Source organism: Catharus ustulatus, chromosome 23 (assembly GCF_009819885.2).
Source record: "Catharus ustulatus isolate bCatUst1 chromosome 23, bCatUst1.pri.v2, whole genome shotgun sequence".
Taxonomy (NCBI): domain Eukaryota; kingdom Metazoa; phylum Chordata; class Aves; order Passeriformes; family Turdidae; genus Catharus; species Catharus ustulatus.
In genome coordinates this window covers 138,368-151,643 of record NC_046243.1, presented here as the reverse complement: position 1 = coordinate 151,643, position 13,276 = coordinate 138,368, and the positions used below count along the sequence as shown (strand labels likewise).

Below are 13,276 nucleotides of genomic sequence, written 5' to 3'. Positions count from 1 at the left end.
GCGGCCAAGGCGCTGACGAGGCCGCCAGATGCTCCCCCGAGCCTCTCCCCCCGCTCAAACCCCCCAAAATCGGCCGTGGGTGGGTGGTCGGGGGAGGGTTCGGTGCTGGGGGGAGAGGAGAGGGAGAGGGAGGAGGGAGGGGGTGGAGGGGATGGGGATGCTGCACCCCAAAATCCCGGTCAGGAGGGGTCTGGGGGTTCCAAAATCTTGGCCAGGAGTTTGGGGATTCCAAATTCGTGGCCAGGAAGGGTTTGGGGGGGTCCAAATTCCAGCCAGGAGGGGTTTGGCGATTCTAAAATCCCGGCCAGAAGTTTGGGGGTTCCAAATTCCCGGTCAGGAGGGGTTTGAGGGTTCCAAAATCCCGACCAGGAGGGGTTTGGGGGTTCTAAAATCCCGGCCAGGAGGGGTTTGAGGATTCCAAAATCCCAACCAGGAGGGTTTGGGGTTCCAAAATCCCAGCCAGGAGGGGTTTGGGGTTCCCAAATCCCGGCCAAAAGGGTTTTGGGGTTCCATAATCCCGGCCAAAAAGGGTTTTGGGGTTCCATAATCCAGACCAGGAGGGGTTTGGCATTTCAAAATCCCGGCCAGAAGGGGTTTGGGGGTTCCAAAATCCCGACCAGGAGTTTGGAGATTCCCAAATTCGTGGCCAGGAGGGGTTTGGGGTTCCAAATTCGTGGCCAGGAGGGGTTTGGGAATTCCAAAATCTCTCTCCCCACCCCCTGCAGCCGCAGAGCTCAGCAGGACCATTCCCCACCAGCAAATTCCGCCCGGAAAATCGCTTTTTTCCCCAAAAAATCCGTATTTAGAAGGAGCGGGCTGTCCCCAGAGCTGACCCTTGGTGACAGCGGTGACATCCCGGCTCTGCCCTCCCCGCAGGGACCCGCCGGGGGCTCCAAGGATGATTGTGCCACCGCTCTGTTCACGGCCAGCGGGGAGTGCTGCCGGGCCTGCAACGTGGGCGAGGGCGTGGTGCAGCCCTGCGGGGTCAACCAGACCGTGTGCGAGCCCTGCCTGGACAGTGAGTAACCCCAGGGGACACGGGGACAGCGGCTGGAGCGGCCCCGGAGCTGTCACATCATCCCTGGGGCACCGCTCTGCTGAGCCAGGAGGGGGTCGGGGCGGGATTTGGGGAAAGGGTGGGTTAGAGTGGGAGATTTTCGTGTTAGAATGGGAGATTCTCTCATTAGAATGGGAGATTCTCGTGTTAAAATGGGAGATTGTTGTGTTAAAATGGGAGATTCTCACATTAGAATGGGAGATTCTCATATTAAAATGGGAAATTCTCACATTAAAATGGGCAAGTCTCGTATTAAAATGAAAGTTTCATTAAAATGGGAGATTCTCTCATTAGAATGGGAGATTCTCGTATTAAAATGGGATATTCTCATATTAAAGTGGGAAATTCTCTTATTAAAATGGGAAATTCTCGTATTGAAATGGGAGATTCTCCCCTCAAAAAGTGAGCCCAGGCCAGGGGGCTCCAGGGATGGATCCCAGTTTGGGGCTGGATCCCAGTTTGGGATGGATCCCAGTTTGGGATGGATCCCAGTTTGGGGCTGGATCCCAGTTTGGGGCTGGATCCCAGTTTGGGGTTGGATTTCACCCAGTTCTGGATCTCACTGAGGGAAAACCTCCCCCACCATCCTCAGCTCTTCCCTGGGAGGGATTTTGGGGTGTGGAGGGAAAGAAACCTCGAACATCTCAGCCATCAGTGGGGACAGGGAGAGGATTTGGGGCCCTGGATCCCCCTGGATCCCCCTGGATCCCCCTGGATCCCCCTGGATCCCTCTGTGTCCCCCTGGATCCCTCTGTGCCCCCCTGGATCCCTCTGTGCCCCCCTGGATCACTCTGGGTCCTCCTGGATCACTCTGTGCCCTCCTGGATCACTCTGAATCCCCCCAGAACCCCCTGAATTCCCTTGAATCCTCCTGGATCCCCCCAAATCCTCCTGGATCCCCCTGGATTGCTCTGAATCCCCGCAGATCCCCCTGGATTCTCCTGAATCCCCCTGAATTTTCCTGGATTGCTCTAAATTCTTGTGGGACTCCCTGAATCTCCCTTGATCCTCCTGAATCCCCCCTGAATCCCCCCGAATTTTCCTGGATTGTCCTGAATCCCCCTGAATTTTCCTGGATCCCCCTGAATCCCTCCTGGATCCCCCCTGAATCCTCCTGGATTGCTCTGAATCCTCCTGGACACCCCTGGCTCCCCCTGAATTTTCCTGGATTGCTCTGAATCTCCCCTGAGTCCTCCTGGATCCCCCTGGATTGCTCTGAATCCCTCTGAATTTTCCTGGATCCCCCTGAATCCCTCCTGGATCCCCCCTGAATTTTCCGGGATTGCTCTGAATCCCCCTGAATCCTCCTGGATTGCTCTGAATCCCCCCAGAACCTCCTGAATTCCCTTGAATCCTCCTGGGTCCCCCCTGGATTCCAACTGAATCCCCCTAAATTTTCCTGGATTGCTCTGAATCCCCCTGGATTGCTCTGAATCCTCGTGGATCCCCCGAATCCCCTCAGATCCCCCCCGAACCCCTGGGGCCGGGCAGGCAGAGGCAGCCCCGCTCCTGGCACAGCCTCCAGCCTGCACCCCAGGAATTCGGGCAGGGCTGGGCTGGGATCCCCACCCACACCCGGGGCGCTGCCCTGGACGCGTTCCCGATGAACTGTTTTGGAAAAAAAAAAAAATTAAAAAAAAATAATCTGCAAACAAATCCAAATCCGGGTGGGCTCAGAGACCATCCCAGGCTCAGAGACCATCCCAAAAACGGGGGGAATGTTCGAATTTCCCCTTTTTTCCTCCCATTCCAGCCCCTCCAGTGCCCGATTGCTGCTTCATGATTTATTTATGCCGCTTGGATCTGGGCTGTAATTGCTCAGCTCAGATCCCTTCGGCTGCCACAGCAAATGTGCCCACTCAGCCGAAAGCCTTTCCTGGCCACTTCCCCGCTCTAATGGGGCCATCAATAATTCAGGATAATGCGAGGGATGAGCCCAGGTTAATGGGAGCCGCGTGTGCCGCCCCGGGGGCTGGCAGCAGCGGGGACAGCGAGCCCAGGGGGATGCGACATCCCCGGGGGTGGCACAGGGTGGGTTTTGGGGTGCTAGGAGGTGCCCCCGGTTCGAGGCATTCCAGGATTTTGGGATTCCACATCCCCTAGGGTGTTGGGAGGTGTCCCCATCCGAGGGATTTCAGGATTTTGGGATTCCACATCCCCCAGGGTGTTGGGAGGTGTCCCCGGTCCGAGGGATTTCAGGATTTTGGGATTCCACATCCCCCAGGGTGTTGGGAGGTGCCCCCGGTTCGAGGCATTCCAGGATTTTGGGATTCCACATCCCCCTGCAGATCCAGGAAAAATTCAGAGGGAGGGGAGGGAGAAAATCCGCCGGGAAAATCCGAGCTGGGCTGGAGCTCCCATCCCTGCCGGGGGTCCCGTGCCCCTCTGGAACACCCCAAAATCCCCGTCCCAAACAGCTCCGAGCCCCGGGGAGGCTGCAGGGAGCGGGAATCATCAATTCCCAGCTCCGGGTCAGATCCCGGCTCCTTCTCCATCCCCCGCGCTGGAATTTCCCGGGATTTGGGCACAGCGCTGGGAGCGGCAGCTGCGCCCTCCAGGATGGCTCTGACCCCTCTTCCGGGGCTAAAAATATCCCCAAAGTCCTCCGGGAGCGGGCAGAGCCGGGAGCGGGGATTGATTTCCCCGGCAGGATGAAACCGGAGCGGCGGGGTCAGGCGGAGTCAGCGGTTCCGCGGTGTCACCTCCTGTCCCCGTCACAGCCCGGGCAGGGGACACGCGACAGGACAGGGGACCCTGGGGAGGATGTGGAGGAGAGGAGGGATGGGGAGAGAGGGGCGGGGAGGGAGGGAATGGGAACTGAAAAGGGAATTGGAGCTGGGATGGGAGAGGGGAGGTGGGAATTGTGGTGGGGAATGGATGGGGAGGTGGAAATGGGATTGGGGGGGTGGGAATGGGATGGGGAGATGGGAATATGGGATGGGGGGGTGGGAATGGGGTGAGGAAGTGGGAATGGGGAGATGTTAATGGGAATGGGATGGGGAGGAAGAAATGGGATGGGGGAGATGGGAATATGGGATGGGGAGGTGGGAATGGGGTGAGGAGGTGGGAATGGGATGAGGAGATGGGAATATGGGATGGGGAGGTTGGAATATGGGATGGGGGGGTGGGAATATGGGATGAAGAGGTGGGAATGGGGTGAGGAGATGGGAATATGGGATGGGAGGTTGGGAATGGGATGGGGAGGTGGGAATGGGGAGATGTTAATGGGAATCTGGGCCTGGAGGGATGCTCGGAAGGTTCTGGAACTGGGAATTCCTGCAGGAATCATGCAGGTGTTATTGGGGAGCGGGAAGGTTCTGGAGCTGGGAATTCCTGTAGGAATGGTGCAGGTGTTAACAGGAAGGGGACACTGGAGTGGGCTGGAGCTGGGAATTGTGAACCTGAAATGTTCTTGGAGCTGGGAATTCCTGCAGGAATAGAGAAGTTGTTAATGGGAAGGGGAGCCTGGAAGGTTCTGGAATTGGAAATTCCTGCAGGAACAGGGAAGGAATTAATGGGAAGGGGAGCCTGGAGGGTGGCAGAGCTGGAAATTCCTGCAGGAATCATGCAGGTGTTATTGGGGAGCCTGGAAGCTTCTGGAAGTTCCTGCAGGAATCATGCAGGTGTTATTGGGGAACCTGGAAGCTTCTGGAAGCTCCTGCAGGACCAGAGAAGGCGCTAAGGCCAAGCCAAGCCTGGGGATGCTGCAGAGCCGCCCCAATCTCCCCCTGACCCCAGACACAAACCCCATAACCAGCGATCCCAACGCCCCCTTTGCGTCCCCGCAGGCGTCACCTTCTCGGACGCGGTGAGCGCCACGGAGCCGTGCCGGCCGTGCACGCAGTGCGGGGGCCTGCAGAGCATGCTGGCTCCGTGCGTCGAGTCCGACGACGCCGTCTGCGTCTGCGCCTACGGATACTTCCAGGACGAGGCCAGCGGGAGCTGCCGCGCCTGCGGCGTCTGCGAGGTCGGCTTCGGGCTGATGTTCTCGTGCAAGGGCTCGCAGGACACGGTGTGCGAGGAGTGTCCCGAGGGAACCTTCTCCAGCGAGGCCAACTTCGTGGATCCCTGCCTGCCCTGCACCACCTGTGAGGACAACGAGGTGCTGCTGCGGGAGTGCACGGCCACCGCGGACGCCGAGTGTCGGGGTGAGAGTGGGGGAGGGGGGTCATGGGTGTGATTGTCATTGTCACAGGTCTGATTGTCATTGTCACAGCTCTGTCAGGGTCATGGGGTGTGATTGTCACAGGTCTGTGATTGTCATTGTCACAGCTCTGTCAGTGTCACAGCTCTGTCAATGTCATGGGGGTGTGATTGTCACAGCTCTGTCATTGTCACAGCTCTGTCACTGTCATTGTCACAGCTCTGTCAGTGTCACAGCTCTGTCAGTGTCATTGTCACAGCTCTGTCAGTGTCACAGCTCTGTCAATGTCATGGGGGTGTGATTGTCACAGGTCTGTCACTGTCACAGGTCTGCCAGTGTCATTGTCACAGGTCTGTGTTTGTCATTGTCACAGCTCTGTCAGGGTCATGGGGTGTGATTGTCACAGGTCTGTGATTGTCATTGTCACAGCTCTGTCAGTGTCATTGCCACAGGTCTGTCATTGTCACAGTCACAGGTGTGTGATTGTCACAGGTGTGTGATTGTCACAGGTGTGTGATTGTCATTGTCACAGGTCTGATTGTCATTGTCACAGGTCTCTGATTGTCATTGTCACAGCTCTGTCAGTGTCATGGGGGTGTGATTGTCACAGCTCTGTCACTGTCATTGTCACAGGTCTGTCATTGTCACGGTCACAGGTGTGTGATTGTCACAGGTGTGTGATTGCCATTGTCACAGGTCTGTCATTGTCACAGCTCTGTCAATGTCATGGGGGTGTGATTGTCACAGGTGTGTGATTGTCACAGGTCTGATTGTCACAGGTCTGATTGTCACAGGTCTGTCATTGTCATGACTCTGTCAGTGTCAGTATCACAGCTCTGTCAATGTCACAGGTCTGTGATTGTCATGGCTCTGTCAGTGTCACTGTAACGGGTGTGTGATTGTCATAAGTCTGTCATTGTTGGTATCACAGGTCTGTGATTGTCACAGGTCTGTGATTGTCATTGTCATAGCTCTGTCAGTGTCATTGTCACAGGTCTGTGATTGTCATTGTCATAGCTCTGTCAGTGTCACTGTCATGGGTGTGTGATTGTCACAGCTCTGCCGTGTCACTGTCACAGCTCTGCTGTTTCCGGGGTGGCTGTGTCATTGTCGCAGCTCTGTCACTGTCACAGCTGTGCCGTGTCATTGTCACAGCTCTGCTGTGTCATTGTCACTGCTCTGCTGTGTCCGGGGTGGCTGTGTCATTGTCATGGCTGTGTCATTGTCATTGTCACAGCTCTGCCGTGTCATTGTCACAGATCTGCTGTGTCCGGGGTGGCTGTGTCACTGTCACAGCTCTGCCGTGTCATTGTCACAGCTCTGTCACTGTCACTGTCACAGCTCTGCCGTGTCACTGTCACAGCCCTGTCACTGTCACAGCTCTGTCACTGTCACTGTCACAGCTCTGCCGTGTCACTGTCACAGCTCTGTCACTGTCCCAGCTCTGCTGCCACCGCCGGGGAGTTCCCGGTGGCGCTGCCCGAGCGTGGCTCGGTCCGGGTTCAGGGTGTGGCACCGGGATGGGAAGAGAAAGGAGCTGGGGGGGGTCCCTGCAGCCACCAACAGCACCCAAAGCCACCCCCAGCCCCTCGGGAGAGGGGACAGGGGCAGGGACAGGGACAGGGGCAGGGACAGGGACAGGGACAGGGACAGGGACAGGGACAGGGACGGGGACAGGGACAGGGGCAGAGCTGTGCTGAGATCCTGGGGGAACCAGGGCTGTTCCAGTCCCTTGGGAAAAGGAGGAAAAGGGAGAAATGGGGGTAGAGGGATGGTCAGAGCCATCCTGAGCTCTTGGAGGAACCAGGGCTCCTCCAGTCCCTCAGGAAAGGGGGAAAGTGGAGAAATGGGGGCAGAGCCACAATCAGAGCTGTACTAAGATCCCAGGAGAACCAGGGCTGCACCAGCCCCTCAGCAAAAGGGGGAAAAGGGGAGAAATGGGAGCAGAGCAATGGTCAGAGCTGTGCTGAGATCCTGGGGGAAAGGAGGAAAAGGGAGAAATGGGGGTAGAGGAATGGTCAGAGCCATGTTGAGATCCTGGAGGAACTGGGATGCTCCAGTCCTGTGGGAAAGGAGGAAAAGGGGAGAAATGGGGGCAGAGCAATGGTCAGAGCTGTGCTGAGATCCCAGGAGAACCAGGGATGTTCCACTCAGAGTTTCTCCAGCCGGGGCTGCTCCAGGGCTGCTCCAACCAGAATTTCTCCAGCCGGGGCTGTCCCAGAGCTGTTCCAGGGCTGTTCCATAATTCCTCCAGCCAGGGCTGCCCTGGCAGAGCCAGCGGCCGTTCCGGGCGGGCAGCAGCGTCACTCCTGCCCTGCAATAAAAGCGCTTTGTCCCCGCCGCCGCCGGGGCAGCTCCCGCCGAGGGGTCGAGTAAATGGAGCCACAAGTCAAGGACACAGCGGGGGCTTTGTCTGAGAGCGGCTCCCCGAGGGCAGGGCAGGACAGGCCAGCAGCCACCCTGTCACCAGCGCTTTGTGTCACCAGCCCCCTGTGTCACCAACCCCCTCTGGGACAGAGCTGTGCCCCAGGGGATGGCGGGGCGGAATTCCAGCCCGGCACAATCCCGGCCTCTCACAATCCCAGCACAGTCCCGGCCTCAGGAAATTCCAGCACAACAGCAGAGCGATTCCAGCCTGGCAGGAGGGAATTCGGGATGGGGGGGGGATGGGAGCAATGGGATTAATGGGATGGGATCCATGAGATCAGTGGGATCAGTGAGATTAATGGGATCCATGGGATGGAATCCATGGGATGGGATCAATGAGATCAGTGGGATCAATGGGATGGAATCCATGGGATGGAATCCATGGGATGGGATCAATGAGATCAGTGGGATCAGTGAGATTAATGGGATCCATGGGATGGAATCCATGGGATGGGATCAATGAGATCAATGAGATCAGTGGGATAAATGGGATCCATGGGATGGAATCCATGGGATGGGATCAGTGGGATCAATGGGATCAGTGAGATTAATGGGATGGGATCCATGGGATGGAATCCATGGGATGGGATCAATGAGATCAATGAGATCAGTGGGATCAATGGGATGGGATCCATGGGATGGAATCCATGGGATGGGATTAGTAGGATCAATGGGATCAATGGAATCAGTAGGATCAATGGGATCAGTGGAATGGGATCAATGGGATTGAGTAGAACAGGATGGGATCAATGGGATCTATGGGATGGGATCAATGGGATCAGTGAGATCAATGGAATCAATGGGACTAGTAGGATCAATGGGATCAATGGGATCCATGGGATGGAACCCATGGGATAGGATCAGTAGGATCAATGGGATCAATGGGATCACTAGGATAAATGGGATTGGGTAGAACGGGATGGAATCAATGGGATGGGATCCGTGGGATCCATAGGATGGAACCCATGGGATAGGATCAGTAGGAGCAATGGGATCAATTGAATCAATGGGATCAATGGGATCAGTGGGATCAATGGGATCCATGGGATGGAATCCATGGGATCAGTGGGATGGGATCAATGGGATCAATGGGATGGAACCCATGGGATAGGATCAGTAGGAGCAATAGGATCAATTGAATCAATGGGATCAATGGGATCAATGGGATCAGTGGGATCAATGGGATCCATGGGATCCATGGGATCCATGGGATGGGATCAATGGGATCAATGGGATGGAACCCATGGGACAGGATCAGTAGGATCAATGGGATCAATGGGATCACTAGGATAAATGGGATTGGGTAGAACGAGATGGGATCCATGGGATCACTGGGATCACTGAAATGGGGTGGGATCAATGGGATCCATGGAGTCCATGGGATGGAATCCATGGGATGGGATCAATGGTATCAATGGGATCAATAGGATCAATGGGATGGGATCCATGGGATGGGTTCCATGGAATCAGTGTTTGGGATGGGATCCATGGGATCAGTGTTTGGGATGGGATCCATGGGATGAAGTCCATGGGATGGGATCCATGGATCAGTGTTTGGGATGGGATCCATGGGATCAGTGTTTGGGATGGGATCCATGGATCAGTGTTTGGGATGGGATCCATGGGATCAGTGTTTGGGATGGAATCCATGGGATCAGTGGATGGGATCCATGGGATGGGATCCATGGGATCAGTGTTTGGGATGGAATCCATGGGATGGGATCCATGGGATCAGTGTTTGGGATGGGATCCATGGATCAGTGTTTGGGATGGGGCAGCCACGCGTTTCCCTGGGGCAGGACCAGACTGATCCTGTCCTGGACACGCCCGGGTGTGGCAGGAACGGGGTCACGGCGGAACGGTGGCGCCTGGGGCCGGGAAAGGGGCAAAGCTGGGAAAGGGGCAGATCCAGGGCTGGGAAAGGGGCAAATGTGGGGCCAGGAAAGGGGCAAATCTGGGGCTGGGAAAGGGGCAAATCTGGGATAGGGGCAAATCCAGGGCTGGGAAAGGGACAAATCTGGGAAAAGGAAAGGGGCAAATCTGGGACAGGGGCAAACCCAGGGCTGGGAAAGGGACAAATCTGGGACAGGGATAAATCTGGGAAAGGGGCAAATCTGGGAAAGGGGAAAATCTGGGAAAGGGGCAAATCCAGGACTGGGAAAGAGGCAAATCTGGGACAGGGGCAAATCTGGGAAAGGGGCAAATCCAGGAAAGGAGCAAATCTGGGAAAGGGGCAAATCCAGGGCTGGGAAAGGGGCAAATCCTGGGTTGGGAAAGGGGCAAATCTGGGATAGGGAAAGGGGCAAATTCAGGGTTGGGAAAGGGGCAAATCTGGGAAAAGGAAAGGGGCAAATCTGGGAAAGAGGCAAGCCCAGGGCTGGGAAAGGGGCAAATCTGGGACAGGGGCAAACCCAGGGCTGGGAAAGGGGCAAATCTGGGACAGGGGCAAACCCAGGGCTGGGAAAGGGGCAAATCTGGGGCTGGGGCAAATCTGGGACAGGGGCAAATCCAGGGCTTGGAAAGGGGCAAATCCAGGCCCTGGCACCACGAGAGTGGCTCCGTTCAGGATGTGGAGACACCTGGGCAGCCTCAGCCCCGTCCTGGGGTTGATTTGGGGGGCAGCTGGAGCGGCATCCCTGGATTTGGGGGCAGGCAGAGGGAGCTGCGCCCCAGGGCGATCCTGGCAGGAATTCCCGTGCTCATCCCGATTTTCCTTCCCCGGCAGCGCTGCACCCCCGCTGGACAACCCCGGCCCCGTTCCTGGAGGGCTCCGAGAGCCCCGAGGTGGCCACCAGGGAGCCGCTGAGCACCGAGGGTGTGGCCAGCACGGCGGGGGACGTGGCCACCACCGTCATGGGCAGCTCGCAGCCCGTGGTGACCCACGGGGGCAGCGACAACCTGATCCCCGTGTACTGCTCCATCCTGGCCGCCGTGGTGGTGGGGCTGGTGGCGTACATCGCCTTCAAGAGGTGCAGGGGACAGGGATGGGGGTTTGGGGACAGGGACAGGGGGTTTGGGAATGGGGATGGGGGTTTGGGGACAGGGATGGGGATTTGGGGACAGGGACGGGAGTTTGGGGACAGGGATGGGGGGTTTGGGGACAGGGACAGGGATTTGGGGACGGGGATGGGGAGTTTGGGGACGGGGATGGGGAGTTTGGGGACGGGGAAAGGGGTTTGGGATGGGGACGGGGGTTTGGGGACAGGGACGGGGTTTGGGGACGGGGATGGGGATTTGGGGACAGGGATGGGGATTTGGGGACAGGGAACAGTGGAACCCCTACTCTGGATGTCCCACACCCACAGGTCCCTGTCCCTGTCCCTGTCCCTGTCCCTGTCCCTGTCCCTGTCCCCATCCTGGCACCAGAACAGAAATCAGAAAATGGGACAAAACCAAAAAAACGAGACAGAGCCCAGAGATTGTGACAAACCCCAGAGATTGTGACAAACCCCCGGGGCTGTGACAAACCCCAGGGCTGTGACAATGCCCTGGCAGCCCCAGGAATGTCCCCTGTGCCCTGTCCCCCAGGTGGAACAGCTGCAAGCAGAACAAGCAGGGAGCCAACAACCGCCCGGTGAACCAGACGCCGTCCCCCGAGGGGGAGAAGCTGCACAGCGACAGCGGCATCTCCGTGGACAGCCAGAGCCTGCACGACCAACAGCCCCCCGGGACGGGCACCCAGGGGACAGGTGGGACACAGGGGACACCCCGGGGCGGGCAGGGACATCTGGGGATGGACAGCGGTACCCCGGGGTGGGCAGGGGTGGACTGGAACACTCTGGGGTGTGCAGGGACACCTCAGGATGGACAGGGATGGACAGGGATGGACAGGGATGGACAGAGATGGGCAGGGATGGACAGGGATGGACAGGGACATCCTGGGGTATGCAGGGACATCTCAGGATGGACAGGGATGGACAGGGACATCCTGGGGTATGCAGGGACATCTCAGGATGGACAGGGATGGACAGGGACATCCTGGGGTATGCAGGGACATCTCAGGATGGACAGGGATGGACAGGGATGGGCAGGGATGGACAGGGATGGACAGGGATGGACAGGGATGGACAGGGATGTCCTGGGGATGAGCAGGGATGGACGGGGATGGACAAGGACACCTCAGAATGGACAGAGACATCGGGGGGTGGACAGGGATGTCCTGGGATAGACAGGGATGGACAGGGACACCCCAGGACAGGCAGGGACATCCCAGGACACCCAGTGACACCCCCAGGACACCCAGGGACACCCCAGGGCACATAGGGACACCCAGGGACACCCAGGGACACCCCAGGATGGGCAGGCAGGACACACACACCCCCAGGACACCCAGGGACACCCAGGCAGAACATGCCCACCCCCAGGACGGGCAGGAACACTTTAGGATGGACAGGGACACCCCAGCACACCCAGAACACCCCAGGACACCCAGGACACCCAGGGACACACAGGAACACCCCAGCACCCCCAGGCAGGTCACACACACACCTCCAGGACACACAGGGACACACAGGGACACCCCAGGACACACAGGTGAGACAGGAACACCCCAGAACAGACAGGAACAACCCAGGACACCCAGGGACACTCCAGCACACACAGGAACACCCCAGGACACCAAGGGACACCCCTGGACACACAGGCAGGACGTGCACACCCCAGGATGGACAGGGACACCCAGGGACACCCCAGGACACCCCAGGACACCCAGGCAGGACATGCCCACACCCCCAGCACACCCAGGACACCCAGCACACCCCAGCACCCCCAAACAGGACACCCACCCCCCCAGCCCTGACCCCAGCCCCTCTCCCCTCTCCCAGCCCCCAAGGCAGCACACACACATCCCCCAGGACACACAGGGACACACAGGGACACACAGGGACACCCCAGGACACACAGGGACACACAGGGACACCCAGCACACCCCAGGACACCCAGGCAGGACATGCCCACCCCCCCAGCCCTGACCCCAGCCCCTCTCCCCTCTCCCAGCCCCCAAGGCGGACGGCACCCCGTACACGGCGCTGCCTCCGGCCAAGCGGGACGAGGTGGAGAAGCTGCTGGCCAGCTCGGCCGGGGACACGTGGCGACAGCTGGCGGGCGAGCTGGGCTACAAGGAGGAGCTGCTGGAGGCGTTCACCCGCGAGGAGAGCCCGGCCCGGGCCCTGCTCGCACACTGGGGCTGCCGAGAGTCCGCCACGCTGGACGCGCTGCTGGCGGCGCTGAGGCGGGCACAGCGAGGGGACATCGCCGACAGCCTGGCCAGCGAGTCCACGGCCACCTCCCCCGTGTGAGGGGACACCAGGGGGTCCCCATGGCCACCTCCCCCGTCTGAGGGGACACCAGGGGGTCCCCATGGCCACCTCCCCTGTCTGAGGGGGGGCTCGGGGGGGTCCCCACGGCCACCTCTCCTGTCTGAGGGGACACCGGGGGGGTCCGTGGTCACCTCCCCTGTGTGAGGGGACACCGGGGGGCTCTCCACCTCCCCCGTCTGAGGGGACACTGGGGAGGGTGGTTCATGGTCACCTCCCCGGTGTGAGGGGACACTGGGGGGGTCCACGACCACCTCCCCCGGGGGTTCACGGCCACCTCTCCCGTGTGAAGGGGGGCTCAGGGGGGGTCCCCACCTCCCCTGTGTGAGGGGA

At 58.8% G+C, this 13,276-nt stretch overlaps 1 protein-coding gene across 1 annotated transcript; it reads left to right on the top strand.

Moving 5' to 3' along the window:
- The first annotated feature begins 17 nt into the window (after window positions 1–17).
- Window positions 18–12,925, top strand: NGFR (nerve growth factor receptor). The gene is made up of 6 exons (XM_033079038.1): window positions 18–79; window positions 877–1,018; window positions 4,846–5,205; window positions 10,354–10,597; window positions 11,157–11,317; window positions 12,624–12,925. The coding sequence occupies exons 1-6, from the start codon at window positions 29–31 to the stop codon at window positions 12,923–12,925; spliced, it is 1,260 nt and encodes a 419-aa protein (XP_032934929.1). The 5' UTR covers window positions 18–28.
- The last annotated feature ends 351 nt before the right edge of the window (window positions 12,926–13,276 follow it).